The 21852-nt window shown below is 33.8% G+C and overlaps 1 protein-coding gene across 1 annotated transcript in view; it reads right to left on the bottom strand.

Moving 5' to 3' along the window:
- Positions 1-13202, bottom strand: part of LOC105360135 (uncharacterized) — a 15117-nt gene extending 1915 nt beyond the window's left edge. Inside the window, exons 1-4 of the mRNA XM_011496935.1 lie at positions 13026-13202; positions 3791-3968; positions 2429-2622; positions 42-379 (exon numbers count right to left, since the gene is read on the bottom strand). Coding sequence (XP_011495237.1) covers positions 42-379; positions 2429-2622; positions 3791-3964 — 706 coding nt within the window. The 5' untranslated portion in view covers positions 3965-3968; positions 13026-13202. The remainder of the gene's footprint in view (positions 1-41; positions 380-2428; positions 2623-3790; positions 3969-13025) is intronic.
- Positions 13203-21852: the final 8650 nt, after the last annotated feature.

The following is a 21852-nucleotide window of genomic DNA, read 5'->3' as shown; positions in this document are numbered from 1 at the left end:
ATGGCTGACTAGAATGCCTAAATGCCGAAAAACTAACTCACCCAGCTGGTAACACATTTTCGTGGGCGGATGGTAGTGTGGGAGACTTGCGTGGCAGCCGCAGCTTCCATCGGGCAAAAAGAGCTCGCCGGGTTCCTGGCAGGGTCCCTTGGTGTAGTGCTCGTGGCAGCCACCCGCGAACGAGTGGTATCTAGCCAGTTCGCCATGGTTAGAGCAAGAGCACGCGCCAAGACCGTCCTTGTCGAGGACAAGGAGTTCGCCTTTAGGACAGGGGCCCCGAGTATGCTTCGCGTGGCACTTGCCATCGCGAGGCCAGAAGATGTCCTCTGTAGCCAGGCAGGGCTCCGGCTCGCGGCACAGACCCCAACGCTTCTTTGGGCTTAATGGCACAACGAGAAAGCGAGACGCTTATTGGTTATTCGAGCTTGCAAGTTGGAGACCACGCAACTTCGACAACTTCCACTCGATAACATTAGCGTGCCGCCTCGCCAACGGTAACAAGACGGAACGTTGAAAAATGCTGGATTTATCGCGCTCGTTACGCCAAAACATTAGTATTATTGTTTTATTTTTATTTTTTATTGTTATTATTATTATTACTACGCGTGATTTATCGAGCTCCCGCAAGATAAACATACTTTGCTCAATTGATACGTGTAATGGTAATACAATGCATCGACTTATTTCGTATTCGCAGTTTCCTATTTTAAATTTATACTTATTCGTCGTTACTAAATTCTCTGAATCTGTCTCCTCGATTACATTTCAATTACAAGTCGTTATATTGTAAAAATCGTTATTAAAAGTCCATTTCTTAATAAAGATTATATATACAAGTCGCTTTCATGAAAATTTGATAACGTTAAGAAATATTACTAACAATCACAAAGAAATTATTATATTTATGTGTATATATTATATGTATTATATATATATATATATATATATATATATATATATATATATATATATATATATATATATTTACATCTATAAATATCATTATATTTGAGCATAAAGATAAAATTTTTAGTGGTTATTAGTTGACATACAGGATAAATTTTAAAGAAAATTCTCCAACATAAGTATTTGAGCTCTAAAAGCAGTAATGTATTTTTAATAGATGCTTCATTGGTATTGCTTGCATCCAAAACAATTCTAGAGTAATTAATTTTCATAATAAGCCAACATATGCCAATAACCCATAAACTCCTATAACATTATTCTCCCTTGTAATCGATGGACATTATCAATATAAATACCGTAAAAACCAAGTATGTATAAATATAAACAAGTTAAATAAGTTTAATATTGTACTTCATTCCTTAAAAAAAAATTGTTATTTTCCATGTAATTTCCCTAATGGTTTAAAAAGTCATTAATTTATACCAAAATATTATGGCTCTACTATTAAAAAGGTTAGATTGAAAGTCTATAGCCGATTTAATGTATGTAAAAATAATTGATGCGATCGTGATTGTATTTGACTTATTTAGCTTTTAGCATGAACCACTAATAAAATTATCAGTACAATCAGTAAGCTTTTAACGAAAATTTTAATAATAATGATAATAATAATAATAATAATAATAATAATAATAATAATAATAACAATAACAATAATAATAATAATAATAATAATAAAAATATCTAATTGCTATTTGTATTTAATTCTAAAATGTTAATTATAATTATAATTATAAGCTTCAAAATATAGTTAATACTTGTTGTAAAAGTAAATGATAAATTACCGAAAGCGAGAGATTAATGGTGTAGAATACACTAGCATAATCACGTATACAAGTAAATGATTAACGATGGCATAAATTACTATTACAACAGTGTGAGAAAAAACTAGATCGTTAGTATATCCTTGTGTTTGTATTATATATGCTATAGCAAATTTTCTATATAAATTTTAATTGAAAAAACAACAAATCATATCTTTACAAGTATAATAAGCTTCAAATATATTTTTCTTGCCAATCGAGGCTTTTTATCTGATTTAAGATTTAAAGATTAAATTTTGTTGCTAATAATGTAAAAAATATATTAAAAAATTTATTTTAATAATGTGTATGCATGACGAATTTATAACAATCAATTTATTAACGTATATGATTTCACAAAAAAAATTTCTACCCATTAACTAACTTGACAAGTCCGGAGTAATTTCTCAGAAATATAAACTATAACGAATCTATTATAAAACGTTATAATTAGATTTCTATTATAATATAATAATGTTACATTTGGTTTTCGCCAATCTGAATATACCGTCTTTTATTCTCAATGAGCATGAAACTATCTATTATTACGTTTTCCCACTAACGCGTCCGTCGTTCGTGATCGTCGCCACAGCGCGGTCCTCCCCCAGGACGTCCCCAAAGCCACGTAGTCAGAGTCCGATAAAGCGATTGATACGTACCTTGGTTTGCCGAGTGCCTCAGGTACCGGGGCGAAGTACTGGCCTTTAGGACAGGAGGCTCTCGTAAATATCGTGTGACAGAGGGCATCCCTGGGTGACTGGGCGGTCCCAGGTGGACACCTGCACTCGGCCCTGGCCTCGCTGCCCACCGCCGAAGGGCTCAGTTCCATCGTCTCCGGGCATGGGGCGCCGATCTGGCAAAATGTTCTCGTGAAAAGCCTCGCTCACCAACCCAACGATCAACTATTATCGGTTGTCCTCTCATTTCGTAATTGCTTTTCGAGTGGCCCAAGATGTACGAAAGGAAGGGCCGATGGGTAATTTGCAAATGTAATTGGTCTACTCGTGTTGTGTACGCGATGCCATGTACAGTGACGATTTAATTGCTGTCACTTGGTACCTACTTTATTTATTGTGGCTTTTCATCATAAATACCACTTTAGTGAAAATGCTTTAATTTCGATTGCGGTGGGACCGCTTTTACACAATAAGTACTCGTAACTAAATAAATTGCCTAATTATTAATAATTAATTGTCGCGATCGTTATAAAAAAAAAATAAATACAAAACCTCTCCGGAACTCGCGAGTGCAGCCGCGATTGCAAACTATCCGCTTAACTACTTGAGACTTAAAGTTAATAATGCCGAGACTTATTTTGTGCCGTTAAGTGAATTTATAACTTTTAACTCGGCTGAATGTGAAAAGGTAAAGCTAAACTCGTACTTAATAGCGTTATTTAAAAAATAATAATAATAATAATAAATAAATAAATAAAATAAAAATTAATGTGCTTTTTATAGGCTGCAACTTTTATCGCAAATTAATTTTGATTTTGAAATAATCCTCCCGAAATAATAAATGATTGATTTACGACTAATAATTATCTTCGCAATTAACGTGAAATAATCTTTTCATAATGAGAAACATTATTTAATATTGTTGGACTATTATTCTTATTATAAGGAAAGAGGCACTTTCCTTTGCGAATTCGCGCATTTTTACTCATCGTAAGTGGCGCTTTAGGTTTGACGAATAACTTAAATTTCAAGTGTGCCGCGAATATCCAAAAGGACATTTAAAATTGTAATTTCTTTTACACGTTGAGGCTTGGCGGGCCAGCTTTCGGGAACATCCAAGGTGTGCACGAGACAATAGTCTCTCCTCACGCGTATTTCGAAAGATCGTCGTCACCCCACCCGTGCCCCTTGCCCGATCCCCTTGGCCTCTGACTAACCCTAACGACTATAGCGTAAAACATGTCACGTACGTTAATTTCCGATTGTACCACAAGTTATGTTTTACAAAAGCCGCACCTCGATCGGTCGTCCGGCACTTTGCCTCGTCGTAGCGTCACTTCTTACCTGGAAGATCTTGTAGCATTTGCCATCGGGGGGCCAGTAGAGCAGCTGCCATCCGCGCGGCTGTGTCGCGCAGGGGTTACTAGAGGGGTTGGCCCAAGGTGGCGGCACGATCGCCGCGGCAGCGGCTGCGAGGAACGCCAGGAGCCAGGGCGTCTCCACCACGAGCGTCCGCATGTTCCTGTAAAGAGCGAGATTCCTGTTCTCGGTTGAGGGACTATAACTTTTGGTATGCTAGTGGCCCGACCTGGGTGATAGTACACGAGACTTACGAGATTGTTCCCTACATTCGACGACTCTAGCCACGGAAACGAATGCTTGTCTTTCTTCGCGACAAACGCCGGCGAAAAAATAGGCGACGCGTAATTGCAGTGCACAATCGATGGGTACATTAACTTTTATCAAATTACAGGATTTTTTAGCAAATCGGTTAAGAAAAATATCTTATACATTGTCGGACGATGTGAGAAAGCGAATTGGCATTCAAAACGCGAAATTCTTCCTGCTCTTAAATAAAAATCGTATACACGAGCGGTGAAGAGTGTATTTAAGATTTTTGGTTTATTTTTGGTGTGTTTGGATGCCACGTTGTTTGTTTGTCAAATTTTTGATTCTGTCTTGACGATTTCACAACAAAACAAAAAAAAACAAACAAACAAACAAACAAACAAAATTCGGAAAACCGAGAGAAGAAAAAGTTTGCTCGTCGACGATAAAATGACCATACTTTCACTGCTTCATTATGGCAATGGCATTGCCCGTGAACCTCTGCAATTACGACGAGCATACCAAGTGCGATACATATACGCTATCAAGCATAGTCCAGTACTTTTCGCAATTCTTTCAACTTGCGATGAGCCAAATGCGAGTATCTTAATCCATACGCTCACCTACTTGTGGGTCTGCTATAATGTATTGGGCATACTAAGTGTGTTTCACTCGCATAACGTATGTCGATAAATGTGATTAGACTATCCACGTTAAACTGTTGGCGCAAATAGTTTCATCTTTTATGCAAAAATATAATTTTTATTTAATATTTATGGCTTGTGTATTGTTACATAAATTTTCAACAATTAAAACTTCGTAATTACTCAAGGAAATACTGATATCGATCTAATAAACGCTACCTCGACTTCTGTTTTTCTTTTCGATGGCACATTATTATCAAATGTCATCACTACAGTGAGAAATGGCAATTTCATAAATACCTCAGTATCTGTCATGAACTTCTTAATCTTTAAGATCAATTTCATTAGCTTTATTCTTTAATACTGTATTACTAATACTCTGTATTAATAATAAGGATATGATTGCATTGAACGCTATAAATCTTATTGAAGTGATATTCCAGGCAGAGAACACAGTCACGTGCATCGTCTGCCTTCCTCTGGTGCGCAGAGGCATCGCGAATTTAATTTTGCGAAACGTCTCGTACACAGACCGAATTCCGGGCATAAAAAATTTCAGATACCTGCCTTGATATTGGTGGTGGCGGAGCGGATGGGGGTTGGGGAGCTTCCACGGCGGCTCGCGGGTGAAAGCAAAGACTCCCGTCGGGCGGGCTAAGGAGTTCCTGAGATGCGCGCGCATCGCCTTATCACCACGACTAATTAATTAGACTCGCACGATTGTAACACTAATGACCCGACGGTGATCCTTTGGCGACCGCGACGACCGCCTCGTATACTTGCGTGGCTTTGGTCGCCTCGCGGCCTCTTTGACGACTTTTTTATCCCTTCGGGGAAAAATTTGCACTTGCACGAATGCTCGAGCGGATTTGCCGCAACTCGTTCGAATATGGTCGATGCTTGAGCTGAATACGCGTGGATTATGGAAAAATCTTATTACGCGTTGCGAACATGATTTTTGTTTTTTTTTTTTTTTAAACACGAGAATTGGCGTATTAACGGTCGATGCTCCTTCCGGGAACAACGAATTCTTATCGATGAGTTTTCAACTGATTTGGGCGAATGCATCATTCGATCGGTCTCCCTCGATATGCGAATTGAGAAATACGTTTGACTATTCGTAATGATATTTTTCTAAACAAATTTTGAAATTTTTTATTCTTTAATGGGTGTGCGAGTAGAATATAATAGGCAATAAAACCTTTTTATTTTGAATCTCACTACATTAGTTGTTCTTTATTACTCGCCTTCGTAAAGTCTTTAATTGTAAGTAAAAGTTCAATTCTCACATAATAAACAAAGTTTGGTTATTTATTATTGAAATTTTCACTTATTAGATACGAGACACAATGTAGTTTCTTAGAGTTAATTGAATTCGTCGAAAAGTAATTCTTCATCGGTTAAAATTGAAATTGGTGAGAAGATCGAAATTGTTGTGCTTAATTAGCTAATGTCAAAATTTATATATTCGTACATATTTTCACTCCTATAATAAGTCGCCTTACGCGTACATAAATCTAGTTGAGCTTGTTTTTGTACCAAGAAAAATATATCACAAAATCAACATCTTAAAAGCGAGATCTGAAGCATTAAGCATATAATGTATATTAATTTATTAGGCTGTTCTTGTCACGCGTTTCGCTCTCGGTTTCTCACCTTCCTAATACCTAACATCTAATCTTCAAAATACAAAATAACATTTATCGATGCATTGGTTTATCAAACTATGATTTCTATAAACTTTTACCGCTTAATGCTTTGCCTTAATGTGTTGCCATTGGTCTGATATGTATGCATTACAGTTTTGTCTTCCGACGAGTATATCATCATCAAGTCTTGCTAATAATGAAAGCCGCAGAAACTTATGCAAATTATAACCTCGGAATGCATATAATAGTTATAAATAAATCAGTGAAGTTTGAAGCAAGTAATATGAAATTTTAGTAACATTATCAAAAAATTAATCGGTTAATATCTATATTTATTGGAACGTCACGAGTGGCTATGGAATTTGGAATTGAAGAAAAACAAATGGATAAAGTATTTTCATGTCTCTCTCATACCATACTGAGAAGGACTTTATAAAACCGTTTTTATGCTTATTTTCAAATAGAACGTAAATATTGCTCAATCCACTCTATATTACCAGTGGCTTTAATTATTTGAAATTCGAAATTGCTACAGGGTAAGGAAATATGGCGACATTCACGTATTTTCCAAGCCGATACCATAAAAGTAAATTCAAGTGGTAAAGAACCCGCCGGATATTATTCAAAATTAAAAGGACCTTCGACAACGGCAAACGAACTATCGCCGGTATGTCGAAAACAAAATTACTCAAGGGTCGTTTGGTAAATTGTCGCCGACTTACAACGACAGACGATGATAGAAGAGAGCACAAATGTCCACGAAACAAGCAAAGGCTAAAAACGAACAAAACGAACAAAACTCGCACTTCGAGAGGCGTTCGTCGAACGTTGGCCTCACTTTCCGGGCCGCCCGCCTCCTTCCGCCTGTGACTCTCATGGAATCATCTCCTCGCGACAGGAGGAAAGTGTGGCCGGCGGGGGTGGGGGGACAAACGAGCATATTAAAGTGCGAGCGCGAAGAAAGTGAGAGTGGCTACGGAGAGATGCTCGAGGTGTAATTGCCCTCGTGTATTTCGAGGCGCTAGGAAATCGCGCTCGACCGCAGAGCTCAGCCTTTACACACACGCAGGCATTATATAAGTGTGCTTTGGAGCTGCCATTCCAATGAAATTCATTAACTGCACGCGTGCATGAAGATAAGAATCTTATCGCGAGCGATATAAATATTATTTACAAACCGAGTCATGTTGAGTTTCCATACCGATGTCTACCGCATGTCTACCAGATTTTATGTAGCTGTTGTGTTTTTCCTCTGGCACTTATGCATGCACTATCTATTTACTTGTCGTTGATCATTGATTCATTGGCTTTTTCCGATAACCCGCATTTTTTTAACTACAAAATTACGGCTCTACATGCATAACCAGTTCAGCATTACAAAGATTTTATTCCTCTTTATTCGGCTGTTAAACGCCCATGGACGATAGTTGCTTACGGTTTTTCTTTTTTAACACAAATCCCGATAACCAATTTACTCGATTCTAATACAAATAGAAGACATATAAAATATTAAATTAATAATAATAAGATAATATTACAAGAAATACAGATTGTAGCAAAAACGTGGAATTTAATTTAAAAAAAAAAAATAATAATAATAAAATTAATTTTTTTTAATACTTTATGCAATTATTTATAAAATTTCTAACCTATTAATCAGTAGGAAAATTCTAAATGAAAGCTACAAGGTAACAAAAATTTTTTAGTTTTGAAAGAAATGTCTTAAAAGAAAGCTGCATTCGCACAAAACATAAAAGTAGACAAATTTTTAAGCTAGTACTTGAGCATAATGAAATTCGCATAAACAAAACAAATTTTCATTCATATATAATAATTAGTGTTCAATACAATTAAGACACGATAAATAAATTTTACTTATAAATCTCGATATTTAGTTTGTTATTTATTATATACATATATATACACACATATATTCAAAATTTTTTAAACTTTATTTATCAAGTAGAAGTGAATTATGTTTTCTTAATATTTGAAATTTCTCTTATGTCTCTTAATTTATATTTAATTAAAATAAATCTACAACGTTATGATTGATATAAACAATTATATTAAATCTATTAATTTTTTTTTTTTTTTTTGGAACTTGAAATTTATAAATATGTTGTATATAAAATAATGTTAAAAAAATATAGATATTTTGTTAGGTTCCTTTGAAATTTGCTTTCATCTGTTTATTGAATCACATAAAAGTAAATTGTAAATATAAATTTATTGGTTAAAAAGACTTGCTTAAAAATACATTATGAAAAATTGTTTTTGGAAATTCCGAATTATGCCGTATAAAATATTACAAATCGTAACTTAATAATTCACATCGACATATTTCACTTTAAAATACAATGTGTTAATCGTCGTTATAATGAATTTAAAAAAATCAATTTGCAATAATTGCTGCATTCGCTGTAAGCAGGTCGTGAGGTATAAATAAGATTTTAATTTAATTAAGTTAAATATATACTTGGACGTAAGCTGTCGGTACAGTTGCTCAATTTAATATTAATCCATAATTTCAAAGATTTACTTTATTTTTCAGGTTAGTATTCCAATTGCCATGAGTTAGTCAATTGAAGTGAATAATTTTATAACTATGATTACAAAAGATAATTTTTTGTTGGCTTAAAATACAATGGCTTCAAAGGAGTTTAAATATTTAACAAATATTTTTAATTTAGTATTTACCATACAATTATGCAATTAAGCCATATATTTAGTGCTTAAATTTTAAAATACTATTAGTTTTTTGCGAGTAAAATTTAAAAGGACTAAGTAAGTCTTGTCTTTTTAAAAATTTAATTGACAGTCATTTCTTACAAAAACATATAATTGCTTAACAATTCTTTTTCTAAATTAAATGTGAACTTGAGTAGTTGTAACTTCATATTTTGTCCGATATAAATGTAAACTTATATCACAGACTGCCAGTATTTATCAAGAGAAGTGCCGCAACTGTTACTTAGTATTTCTTATTTTCATATTTATTTTTATTTGTTTTAACTAATATCGGGTATCGGCCGATATGTATTTTATAACTTGTCTCACTTGCCTAGTTTTAGTTACCATTATCGACTGTTTTTCGTTCATTTTCGTTATAGACCTATTTGTAGTTATTTCGGACGTTACTGTTTTTTCTACACAATAATAATAAAAATGTTTATTATCGAATTTATTTTACATACTGTTGTTATTTAAAAATACTTTGGAAACTATGACAAAATCTTTTCCCGTTACAATTCGTATTTATAATTACATTTTTTAATTTATTAGTCAGTATATCATACGTTCAATTAACGTTATACAGTATTACATTATGTCGTATTGTGTTATTGTCAACTTATTCATAATTACATTAAACTGCAAATTGCTCTCTTTATTATTCCAAATAAAAAAAAATTAGTTTAAATATAAATACATATTTTTTAAATCTTTTAAATCCGTAGAATACAAATAAATATAATAAATTTACGTAAGTTTACGATGGAATATATCAGGTATTATGAAAATATTGTTAAAGTATTTAAAAATTATTAATATTACGATTAAAATGAATTAACTAAACAATAACATTCTTTATTGTTAATAATAAATTTGGTAATTATAAAATAATTAAAAGATTAATTAAATATTATTGAAGCAGTTTACTATTTGAATTTAACACTAATGATTTTATATATATGTTCAAGTTGTTTGAGTTGTCAAATTCCATTTGCAAAAATTGTTATTTTGATTACTAAAAATAGTAAAATTAATTACACAAGACGTATATAGAGACCTGTTGAATGGATTGCGAATTCTCGCACATGTACGGAGCAATAAGATCTCGTATGAAATACGTGTTTTTTTATCGCTGGAATTACGTCGATCACGATGGACCTTATATAATCCATCGGCGCATGCGTATGCGTTTCAAAAGATCAGATCGCCGAACCAAAAGCCATGACTACGCGATAACGTAATTTAGGAAAACGAAATTTAGTCCGCGTAATGTTGTCATAATTTTTTGTCATAAATACACATTCTCTTAAATACAATTAATATTAACAATTACCATATTAATATAATAGTCGAGATTTCTAATTAAAACCAAATAATTTTTAGTAAAATTGTTATTCGCAATGTTTTCTTATCTCTGTATGAAAATTCTTTCGTTAATCAGATACAATTGCCACTTTTGTCTGCATTTTCAAAGTAATATTATTTGTAAATGCATATGTTTCTAATAATAAAAACAGGAAAATTTGTGACTAAATGTTTAATTTAAAATAACTTTTGTAAGAATTGTAAAAATTTTACTACGCAACTTTTTAATGTACTTTATATTTATGTATGCTAGATAAAAACAAAATTATTTGCAAAAATAATTTTTAGCTGAAACATTAAATATTTTTCACCTTAATAATTGTTATTTAGTTAAACTACAAATGATCATCTAATATTTTACTTTTTATATTTGCATATGATGAAATATATTAAAAATTATAGACAAAAATAATGTTTTAATACTTTGTTAGTTATAGTCGAAGAAGCAGCTACAGATAATCAATAATCTGAACTTATTACCTAATAATTAAAACCTAATATTTATAAACTTAATATTTTTATAGATTACTATATGTTAATTATTATTATCTATGAGCAATCTTAATTATACGTTTAATAACTGGATGATATAAGAATTCATATTAGTAATTTAATTGCTCAAAGCAAGTTATTATTATAAGATAATGTAAGTTTTCTATAGATTTCATGGTATTTATTAAAAATAATATGTAACTATATTCTTAATTTTAGAGTAAAAAATATTTCATTCCCCTCTTCATAAGACATCTATTCATTACATTTTAATGTGTATTTTATTAAATTTTCTTTTATATTCATTTAAAAACATTGTACTAGTGATCTTCTTTACTATAAAATTAAAAGTAATTTATTTTATTTCATTATCAGTATCATAACAAAAATGCTGATATATGATTAATGATAAATGAAAATTTATTTATTTATAATGTATGCATTGACGTGTGAGCCAAAAAAACAAACGATAATATTTAATAAAGGCAAATTATACTACAAGAAATATAATAGATATAAGATATAAAATAAAATATTAATGAAAAACATTGATTAAAGGGTGAATCATAAAAAATATGATAGAAATTAATCATTTTTCTTATCGTTACTGCTATTACTGTTATTATTATTCCACAATTTAGTTTATTAGATCAATATTATGTTATAATAAACTATATATAATGAATTCTTTAGATTTGTAGTTAATTTTGTATCCTACTTTAAGAAAACGATTATTTAATGTTAAAGAAAATATTTCATACTTTTTATTATTATTATTATTATTATTGTTATTATTATTGTTATTATTATTATTATTATTATTCAATCATTCGTAGGCTATTTATCAATTTACGTTTTTCTATATTCGTATTTAAGTAATATGTTGCGAAAATCAGAGGTCAATAAGTTAAGACATAAAATGAAACTGGATTTATTTTTCTAAAATTTCCATAAATACGTAATATGAAATCTAGTGTTTTTAATTATTTCCACAATTGACGCCGCAGTAATTTCTGAGACAATTGGTACTTTTTCACAATCGAAACAGGATTCTTATTTCACAAATTTAGTGTAGGTACGCAAGTATCGCAACAAGTGGAGTGGGCAGTAAACCAGTGTAGGGTATTCATGTGAAATAAATATAAAATCCCATCCCACACGAAAAATGTTTCAGCTTAGAATCAATCTTATTATAAATTATGTTTAAGGCCTTATTGAAAAATAACGCGATTAATATGTAACAGCAAATTCATTAATTCATTATTCTTAATTATTGCAAATATATACAAATGTACATATAGTATACCTCCTATGGAAATTATTATAGAATTAAAAAAAAAAAGTCTCATTACTATTGAAAAGAATAATTTGAATAATTTTCAACACGCTGTTTCTTCATCGCTTATAACGATATAATTATATTTCCTTTGCGTGACATTTGATGTCCAAATTATTGTTTTGAGGACAATTAGTGTCAATTTAATGCCATTGTGAAAAAAAAAGAAGAAATATAAGAAAGTATATTAATAATAATAATAATAAAGCGTGATTCCAAGGTGCACACTGACACTTATCTTGATATTTAGACTATATCAACGATTGCAGCAGCACTATTAAGAGGACTCGAAAATTCGGGAAATCTATTTACACGATTATGTAATGTTTTTTATGAAATAGAACGTGCATTTAGTTTGTAGTTTGTGTGTACGAGCGTGTGTTGGGTGGCGTTGGGGGCGTCGGAGGCGCGGGGGAGTTTGCATAACATCGACCTACGGTCTATGACAATTCTAGGCGAATCAAATGCAAATATCCAGTATCACAGCATTGAGAAAATTCCCAAGCAGAATATAGAGACACGCGGACTCGACCGTAGCTACAAAACACCGTCGACTACCTTTCGAATGAGTTGGGCACAATAGCCCGTCGATTGTTGGCACAAGGTTATCAGTGGCGCGTAAAGTATTCAGTCGCGCAGCACCGACCGACCGAATCATTGGCCGAACGAACCAGCGGTCGAGAAGATACGAAACCAGTACCTAAGAAAGGTCCGGGCGCAAACTGCCCGAGCCAGACGAGGACAACACTTACGTCGATCGGCGTGCGAGCTCCTCCTCAGACCTCTCCTCTCTCCTCTCTTTATCTCACTCTCTCTCTCTCATCGACCCGAAGATTCAAACAATGCTCACACCGCGCACTCGATCATGTCGCGACGATGATACCGCGTGTCGCGCACCTAGGTCCCATGCACACGACCGTGCTCCCCGAGAGCCGCGCGACGACTGAGAGCCGCTCGACGCATTGTTACTTAACCGCTTTGAAATTGAATTCAACTGAAATGGACGAGCGGCCACGACGAACCTTCACTTTCGTGCTGCACGCAGCACCGGCGAACCTAATCCGCGATCTATCCAGCCCCCGACTGCCAGCCCCCTTCCCTCCCACCTCATCCGTTCGTGACCGGCTGCCACCCACACGACATTAATTATTATTATGTCCCTTCAGGACGTAGTGGCTTCGATGCTAGAATCCCCTCGGCGGCTCTCGATAATTATTCTACGAGTTGATGGCTTATATTATTTGCACAATTATTGCTCTTTACAAGCTAATGGCAAGTTTGAGGTATTGAGCGGCTGAGGCTTCACTCGTATTGTCAATGTCGTCTATTTCATCAAGCGATCATCACCTTTTTTTTTATAATTGTGGACACGCGGGTTAATAAACATCATTTCATCGGTCTCAATTTCATGGATCATTTTATTCGCACGTGAGAACTATGTTTACGGGGCAACTCTTCTCAAGATCTATTAATGCCTATTAAATATTAAAATGCCGGCATTTTTAATCGCGCGAATTTCCGATCCTTGTTAAACGAATTACGCGCAATATGCAACATAGTTGCATACCGTTTTATTCATAAAATAGAATAAATGTATTAAGCATATTTATTCAATCTTGTAAAGTGAAACTTTCGATTAATTTATATTTAAAGCTTTCACGAGGTTTAGCTTCAAAAAATATTTTCCCGCGTAAGTAAAACGTTCTATATGTATAATAATATCGGTTATACGATTAATAAAACTTGTCTCAAATATAATCCCCAGTAGCTAATTTAATGCTTATTATAATAATAATTCAACCCATCAGCTGGAGAATATTTTTAATTTGTATTCAATAACATTAACGTAACAATTGCAAAATGTATGGTATTTAATTAATAAATAAAAATGTTATTTTGAATATATAACATTATTATATCAAAAAAACATTACGATTATAATACTTGTCTGTACTAAGAATATACACTGCATTAAAATCCAAAGCAATGCATTGCAAAATGTTTCTTTGAACGTTTTAAAAGATAGCAATTTTAATGCTTTACTATAATTTGAAATTACGGAATTCGTTAAATTTTAATGGCACTATGGTTTCGATGAATGTAAACGCAAACATATTTTATTTTTATAATGTATAAAACACGTCATTGTAATGAAGTTTTACAATTTCAGTTCTGACACAATATTTTTATATTTTAAAAGCAAACTTGTAGAGCAAATTACAAGCTATGCATTCGCATATGTAAATTAAATTAATTTTGACGAAGTTAAGCCACGTTTATTTGCCCCTTATAAATTATGTATTAACCCTCCAAATAACAGCGATCCTATGCCTTACATATGAGGATTTTTATTTTCAACGAACCTATAATTTATTATTGGAGAAATATAGCTCGACATAATCTTTAGAATTAATTTTGCATTTCCTCTGAATATACAAATATTTTTTGTCAATAAACTTGAAACTATGGATGACCATATTATTATTATTTATTAATTCTTTTCTTTTTTTTTATCATATTTAACAGAAGAATGGTTAAGATAGACATTCTATCTTAAGTCCACAAATTGAGCATTTTTAATATTTAATATTTTGGACAAATAACCGACAAAATTAACGTTTATTCACGTATTTTCTGAAGCAGATTATTCTATTATATTCTATTATATTCAGAAAATATGCCAAAAATCGCCCTTGTCTCAATTTATGTAAATTGTCGTGGGCATTCGAGCTTAAGTGACACTGGTTACAAATGACAATGCCAACCACGAAAGTAAACGTAATTTTAATAAGGTTTGGCTCGAACTAACACCACATCCTATATAAACGGCCAAAGACGCGACTCTGACGAAATTCGCTCTCCATCTTCGTTTTTCTCCTCGCTCACTGCCCGCATGACACTCAATTATCATAAAGCCGACTTAACGGGGAAGTCCCGACGATAAAGAGAGTGCAACTCTAATACCTCGAAATTACGTCGCCACTTATTACCCGCGTCCATTCGCAACCACGACTTTGTACATTCTAACAATGCGCGATAATTGTCCTTGGCATTATTGCAAACTCATCAGGCTCTTCTCGGTTAAAGATGGGCTTGTGGTCGGGCGTTCGACACCAAGTGCGTCACGACTATCGAGCCCCGCGGTCGATTAAAAATCGTGATCTCATATTGGGAAAGTCCCCAGGGACTTATCGGCCCCCGTCCCCGCCCGTAATTGCAGATCGTCGAGTGAGAAATTGTCTTTGGCCATTTTAAAAGTGTTTCGTCAGCGAATTATGGAATTCGGTTTTTTCAGTGTAATTGGCCCAAGGTCGCGTTATTGGCGTTCCTCTAGCTTTGCCTCTTCGTGCATATCTTCTTTTTTGCGAGCCTAGCGTTTCGATCTTATTTGGTCTTAATGCCTTAAAGTTCGTAGAATCGGTTCTACGAGTTTTTGGATTATCGCGCTGTACGCTCTTATAATTTGCCTTTGTTCGACAAAGTAGCCCGAGTTTTGAAAGTTATATCCAGTTTCTTTGAAGGGAGAACGGAGGTATGATGGATCGAAGAAAGGGTAAAAATTGATCGACCACAATTGGCGCCATGATAATTGCTAACTCAGGCGAAGTCGAAGCGATATTGAAGGAAAGTAGAAATAGCGTCGCTTTATCGATTTATTTTACCAATCGAATAAAAATACTGGATCTTTACAATATAAATGTTGGTCTATCGCAGTCAGGCGCCATATTAGTTATATCAGAATATTTAATATTTGTATACAAGCCCGTGTAATTTATTGAAAAATGAAAACGCATGTTAATAAATTATAATTATATGAATGTGCGTATGCCTTATCGGTTGAAGTTATGCCAACAATGTTAAAATTCACGTAAGATTTATTTTCATAAAAACAATCTCTCTTCTTGTATGTAACAATGCATAAATTATAATACCGCTATACTTACAAAATTAAGTATTCTATTAATTTATAAGAGAAATTGCTCCTCGAATCAACATTTACTTATTTATTCTTCAATTTGTTATGAAAAATTTAACCTAAAAAATTATAAATGAAGAAATAATAATAATTTCGTAATGGAAGATTCATGTTAAATATAAAAATTACGATATTACATGTGACATCACATCGAGAAATTTTCAATTACTATACAATGAATATTTTTTTATGAAAGAATAATCTTTTAATCGCAAGACTGAAACTTTTTTTACAATACATGATTTTATTTGATTGAATATAGACAATCTTATTTATAAAATTAACAACCATGTTTCTATAAAAAGAAAAAGAAAAGATTTTAAGTAATATCTTAATTCAGTTTAATAATACACTTCAATAATATAATAATAATAATGAATCTAATCTCATTAATTATCATTATAGTATTATATTATTATTAATTATTATTGGATGCAAAATATCTTGCTCGGTACTTATATTTATAAAATACAACGAAAAATATAATCAAATTATAATTTTATCGATTTACTTTATCGAATACATGTAAATGTATATTTTGTTTTATAATAATAAAACTATATAAATGTCTGCTAAGAAAACCCGTTTAAGGCGAACACCCGTTTTACGTGATTCGTGAAAAGTTTTCGAAGAGTTCAAAGTAAAAGCGACCTTAACAACTTATACGAAATTCTTTTTTCAACATAATTACGTGGGTTAGATGCGAATTTGTTTGATTCAAAACTTAATTGCGATCCGTCTGAATATTGCAGATATATATGATTTCCATACAATTAAAGTTTAATTGTAGTAATCTTTAAACACGAAGTAAAATTGAATAGAAAGTATATTTTCATTATTATATAAGAAAGTTTTTATGTTTGTTAACTAATCTTAAAGTTCTTAACTCAGTCAATGTTCATCGAAGTCTATAACAGCTTATTATTAAATATCCACCTAAAAGAAACCTTAATATCATTAACATATGAATACAAATTCATATCAAATGCTTTTTCAACGGTAATCGTCTTAATAAATCTTAATAAAATATTGAACTGACTTATTAATCTTAATCTAATATTTAAGAAGAAACTATAATTTATAATTATTATTTTTATTAATATTCTTATTCGATATGTAGGAATGAGAGTAAATGTAATTGAATAATATTAATTAGCAGATTACTTGGAATCGATGTTCAAGTTTTTGCGCTCTCCATAAGGAGCTTTAGAGCGTAGATTTCTAATTATTTATACAAGTCGCGAATCATGTATTTATTTCATATAATATGGTAAATTACTGCACGAGTAGCTTCACATTCAAATTTTGAGCTAAGAAGAAAAGTTATGTACGTAGAAAAATGGGTCGAAAGTAAACATTGATACTGTTCGATGAAAGAAAAGATTAAGCGACATTGGTATTTAGAAAGGATTTGATCTCTCACTCAAATCAGTTTGTTATAGGTCAGAGTTTATCTATTATATTTCTCTTACCCTAAACTTTTTTACCTGCAATACATAACGGTATAAAATAAATTGTTCGAAAGTTCAAGCTAATCGGGACTGACGAGTCCAGATTAGAAAGTTTCGATTGAAAATTACATCACTCTCCCTCATTAATAGAAAATTACCTTTCCAAAAAGGGCCTTTTGCTAATCATTTGAAAATTCATTATTCGCTTAGATTTTTATCGATCGTTATAAATATTATGTAAAATTCAAAATCCGACGAGAACATAGAAATAAAATTAAATGTATAGTTTCTATTTAAAGTGCCACATTCAATGAGAATTTAAACTAATTTATTTCTCTCTCTCTTCTCTCTCTCTCTCTCTCTCTCTCTCTCTCTCTCTTTGTGTGCGTGTGTGTGGAAATGTTGCTTTTGATTAAACCATTCGTTTAATTTGCGAGAATAAATAGATCATTTGAGACGTAACATTATATATAATACATTAAAACTAATTTACTGAACTGTAAAACAATAATTACTTTATATTGTATATATATTTATTGATTTATCGTGTTATTTATTTATTTGTTTAAAGCGAGAAATGTGATGTAAAGCAATTTATTATTATTTTGTAAGCTCATTGAAACTAAATTGCGCATTGAAATGGAGATAAAATTTCTGAATTAAAATAACGAGCGTTAAATTATAATTTCGAGTTGTATATGACACTTGAATAAAGCTTGGAGATGTCCTGACAGGCGTTTTCCACATTTTACGTTACAAATAGTGTTTACATTTCACGTTGTAAGGTTCAAAATCAGCTTTTTAAATATTCGAAAGAATAAATAAATAAATAGCCTTTAAAATGTATTCGCTTATTAAACTTTTTCATACTCTAATTTACAATACTTTAGGTAGCAATCCGCATTGTAAATTGTAAAACAAAGCAGCTCTGTAGGCCCGTTGTGGCCAAATTAACAATTCCTCGACAAATGAATAAATTATACGGTCAACTCTCTCGAACTCATCTTCAAAAAAATATATGCAGCCGATGAACGAAAAAAAAAGGTTCAACCCATCGATAACAGTCGTTCTTGTCTCTACAGCGGCACCAATAGTAACGACACTGTTTCAGTGTATCCTGGATCATCGAATTCTTTTACATAATGCGAGCGAGATTAATTATCAGTGTCCCACGTCCTTCGATACTCGGGCTCGTGCAAAAAAAATTTTCTCCAAAACGGGTTTGGCCCGTTACGCAATCGCTACTCTCGTAAAAACCGCGCGCGCGTAGGTGACGATACACTCACGATCGCGACGGACAGTCCGTACGTCATCGGTGCAGCGTCGTTGCATAATAATACGATGTACCCGAGAATTAACATCCGGTAACGTCGCTCACTACCTGACCTCCACCGCTTTTATTGATCCCCCCCCCCAACTTATCCGAAGTCTCGACTCGAATCGAAGCGACCTCGGCCACTGCAACCGTCGCTACGCGACATTTCATATCTCGCTGATATGAAGGGGGTGGGGAGCATCTCGCGAATTGCCAAACATTAAGAGTTACACGCGATCACATTCACGGTCTCTTTCAAATTAGTTTCACTCCTCAAACGCATGACTTTCTGTTACAATTGCTGCTCCACTCATGGTTGGACATTGCGTTTCGATTATATGTTTATCGATTGTTAATCGTAAAAAAGCAAAGTCGATTTCACGTTCTTCCCGACAGCCTTAAAATAGGAAAATTCCTATTCCAAATTCTTGTTTATATGCTGAAGTCGCACGAGATGATTCGTTACCGAGAGCCACCTCGCCTCCGTAAGTCGTATTCTATCGTGACATTGTGTCCAAATAACAAATTTCAACAAATAACCTGTTGAACGAAATACAAAAAAATCCTTTAGAAGCTTGAATATGAAAGAAGGCAAATCGACACGTCCATCCGAAGAAACAAGACAGCGAATTGGAGCTCCTATGCTCGCCGACTCTCATCGGCTATCGTCTGTCACAGCGTCGCGGCGCTCGTGACCTTGAACGCGGCGCCGTGTCGCTTCCACTCGGCCGTTCAACCGTCGAGCACCTCGGTCCCGATTTTTGTGTATCGTCGACAGCCGTCGCCGACCTTGAGCATCCGGCCGACCGGCCGTCTCGAAAGCAATATTTTTACTGATGATAATCTCGGATAAGGCGGTTTCGCGGGAACGATCGTGGGATACTGTGGATGGGGATGAACGGACGAGTATGAAGAGTCTTTGGATGAGAAGCCGTTAATGTATCACACCGGTTTCGTTATTGCACTAGCGCTGCCTTCAGAGCTTATTTTAGGTTTACCCGAAGAAGGCGTTGGCGTATAGTTCATTATGGTAAGTGGTGGGGCCTAGCGTTAATTGAATAGTTGTTTAATTCGTATCGTGACGGGGATCGCGACGCGCAGCAGCTTTCACCGCTGCTTTACTTGCGCTTGACAACATCATTAATAAGAACCGTTCCGATGAATGTTAAAGCACGGTGATTTCTATTATTTTAGTGTGCCGAAGAAAGGAGTATCTTTAAGTGTTTTCTTTTACCTCACCAAACGATACCGACTAAAATATGCTTGATTAGTAGCTTTCCTCGAATGTAATTCAATTCGGGCTGCCGACCATTAAACGCGTATTATACGGAAAGAAAAAAGCCTAAAATTAGCTGAAATTTAAAATTAAGAATTCTATGTGCATTCAATTGCTTTTTCGTTCCTTTCAGTCGGAAAAATGCTTATTCTCTTTCATATGTAAATATGTGACTTTGTATATCGAATGCTCATTTAAGTACTGTACGATCAAAACAATTTCTTAATGTTTTTTCCCCCTTTATTTTCGTAACCATTTACGTTAATTGCAGTTAAAGCGCAGTAGTATGTTTATTGTGCCTGTTATTAGATATTTCTGATTAAATTTGACGACAACGATGTTCTAGGCGACAAATTTAAAACGATAATGGTACAAGCAACACACCGCCTACAATCGATCTAAAACAACGACGACGATTATTCACGAGAGTGTCTCATGATACGGATAACAATATTGATAACCATAGCAACAACAACAACAACAACAACAACAACAACAACAACAACAACAACAACAACAACAACAACAACAACAACAACAACAACAACAACAACAACAACAACAACAACAACAACAACAACAACAACAACAACAACAACAACAACAACAACAACAACAACAACAACAACAACAACAACAACAACAACAACAACAACAACAACAACAACAACAACAACAACAACAACAACAACAACAACAACAACAACAACAACAACAACAACAACAACAACAACAACAACAACAACAACAACAACAACAACAACAACAACAACAACAACAACAACAACAACAACAACAACAACAACAACAACAACAACAACAACAACAACAACAACAACAACAACAACAACAACAACAACAACAACAACAACAACAACAACAACAACAACAACAACAACAACAACAACAACAACAACAACAACAACAACAACAACAACAACAACAACAACAACAACAACAACAACAACAACAACAACAACAACAACAACAACAACAACAACAACAACAACAACAACAACAACAACAATGATAACAATGATAACAATGATAATGATAATGATAATAGTAATAGTAATAATGGCATCCGTGTGTACGCTGCTTAAAAGAGCCGAATAATACATAAAAGCTTTCCCTTCGTGCACTCGAGGCAACTCCAAACTCAATTATTTTTCCTGGGCTTAAGCATCGCCTCGATCTATCCGTCGGCCCCCGGATAAATGTCATGGGGTGTGTCGAAGCTGTCGCCCGCCTCGTATCCTCGCGCTTTCCCTCTTTCTTTACCACGGCGTCCCCGACTAACGGTACACGACGACGAGCGCGCATTACGCGTTGAATATTAACGAACCGCATAACGTACCAAGGGCGATGCACTCGATTCTCTCGGTGCAGTGCAACGTTCGGTACCACATCCTCCGAAGGTGTCTTCCTTGCGGATTCTCCCCACCACCACCACCACCATCACCACGATATAATACTCCGTCTTACTCCATGTCGCTCGGCCGCTTTGTCTCGTTCGTTCCCCGAACGCTGGTGCGACTTTTCCAAGTACTGAAAAGGAAAG

The sequence above is a fragment of the Ceratosolen solmsi genome, unplaced genomic scaffold (genome assembly GCF_000503995.2).
Source record: "Ceratosolen solmsi marchali unplaced genomic scaffold, CerSol_1.0 scaffold13, whole genome shotgun sequence".
Taxonomy (NCBI): domain Eukaryota; kingdom Metazoa; phylum Arthropoda; class Insecta; order Hymenoptera; family Agaonidae; genus Ceratosolen; species Ceratosolen solmsi.
Note: the sequence above shows the minus strand (reverse complement) of the source record. Positions and strands in the feature narration are given on the sequence as shown.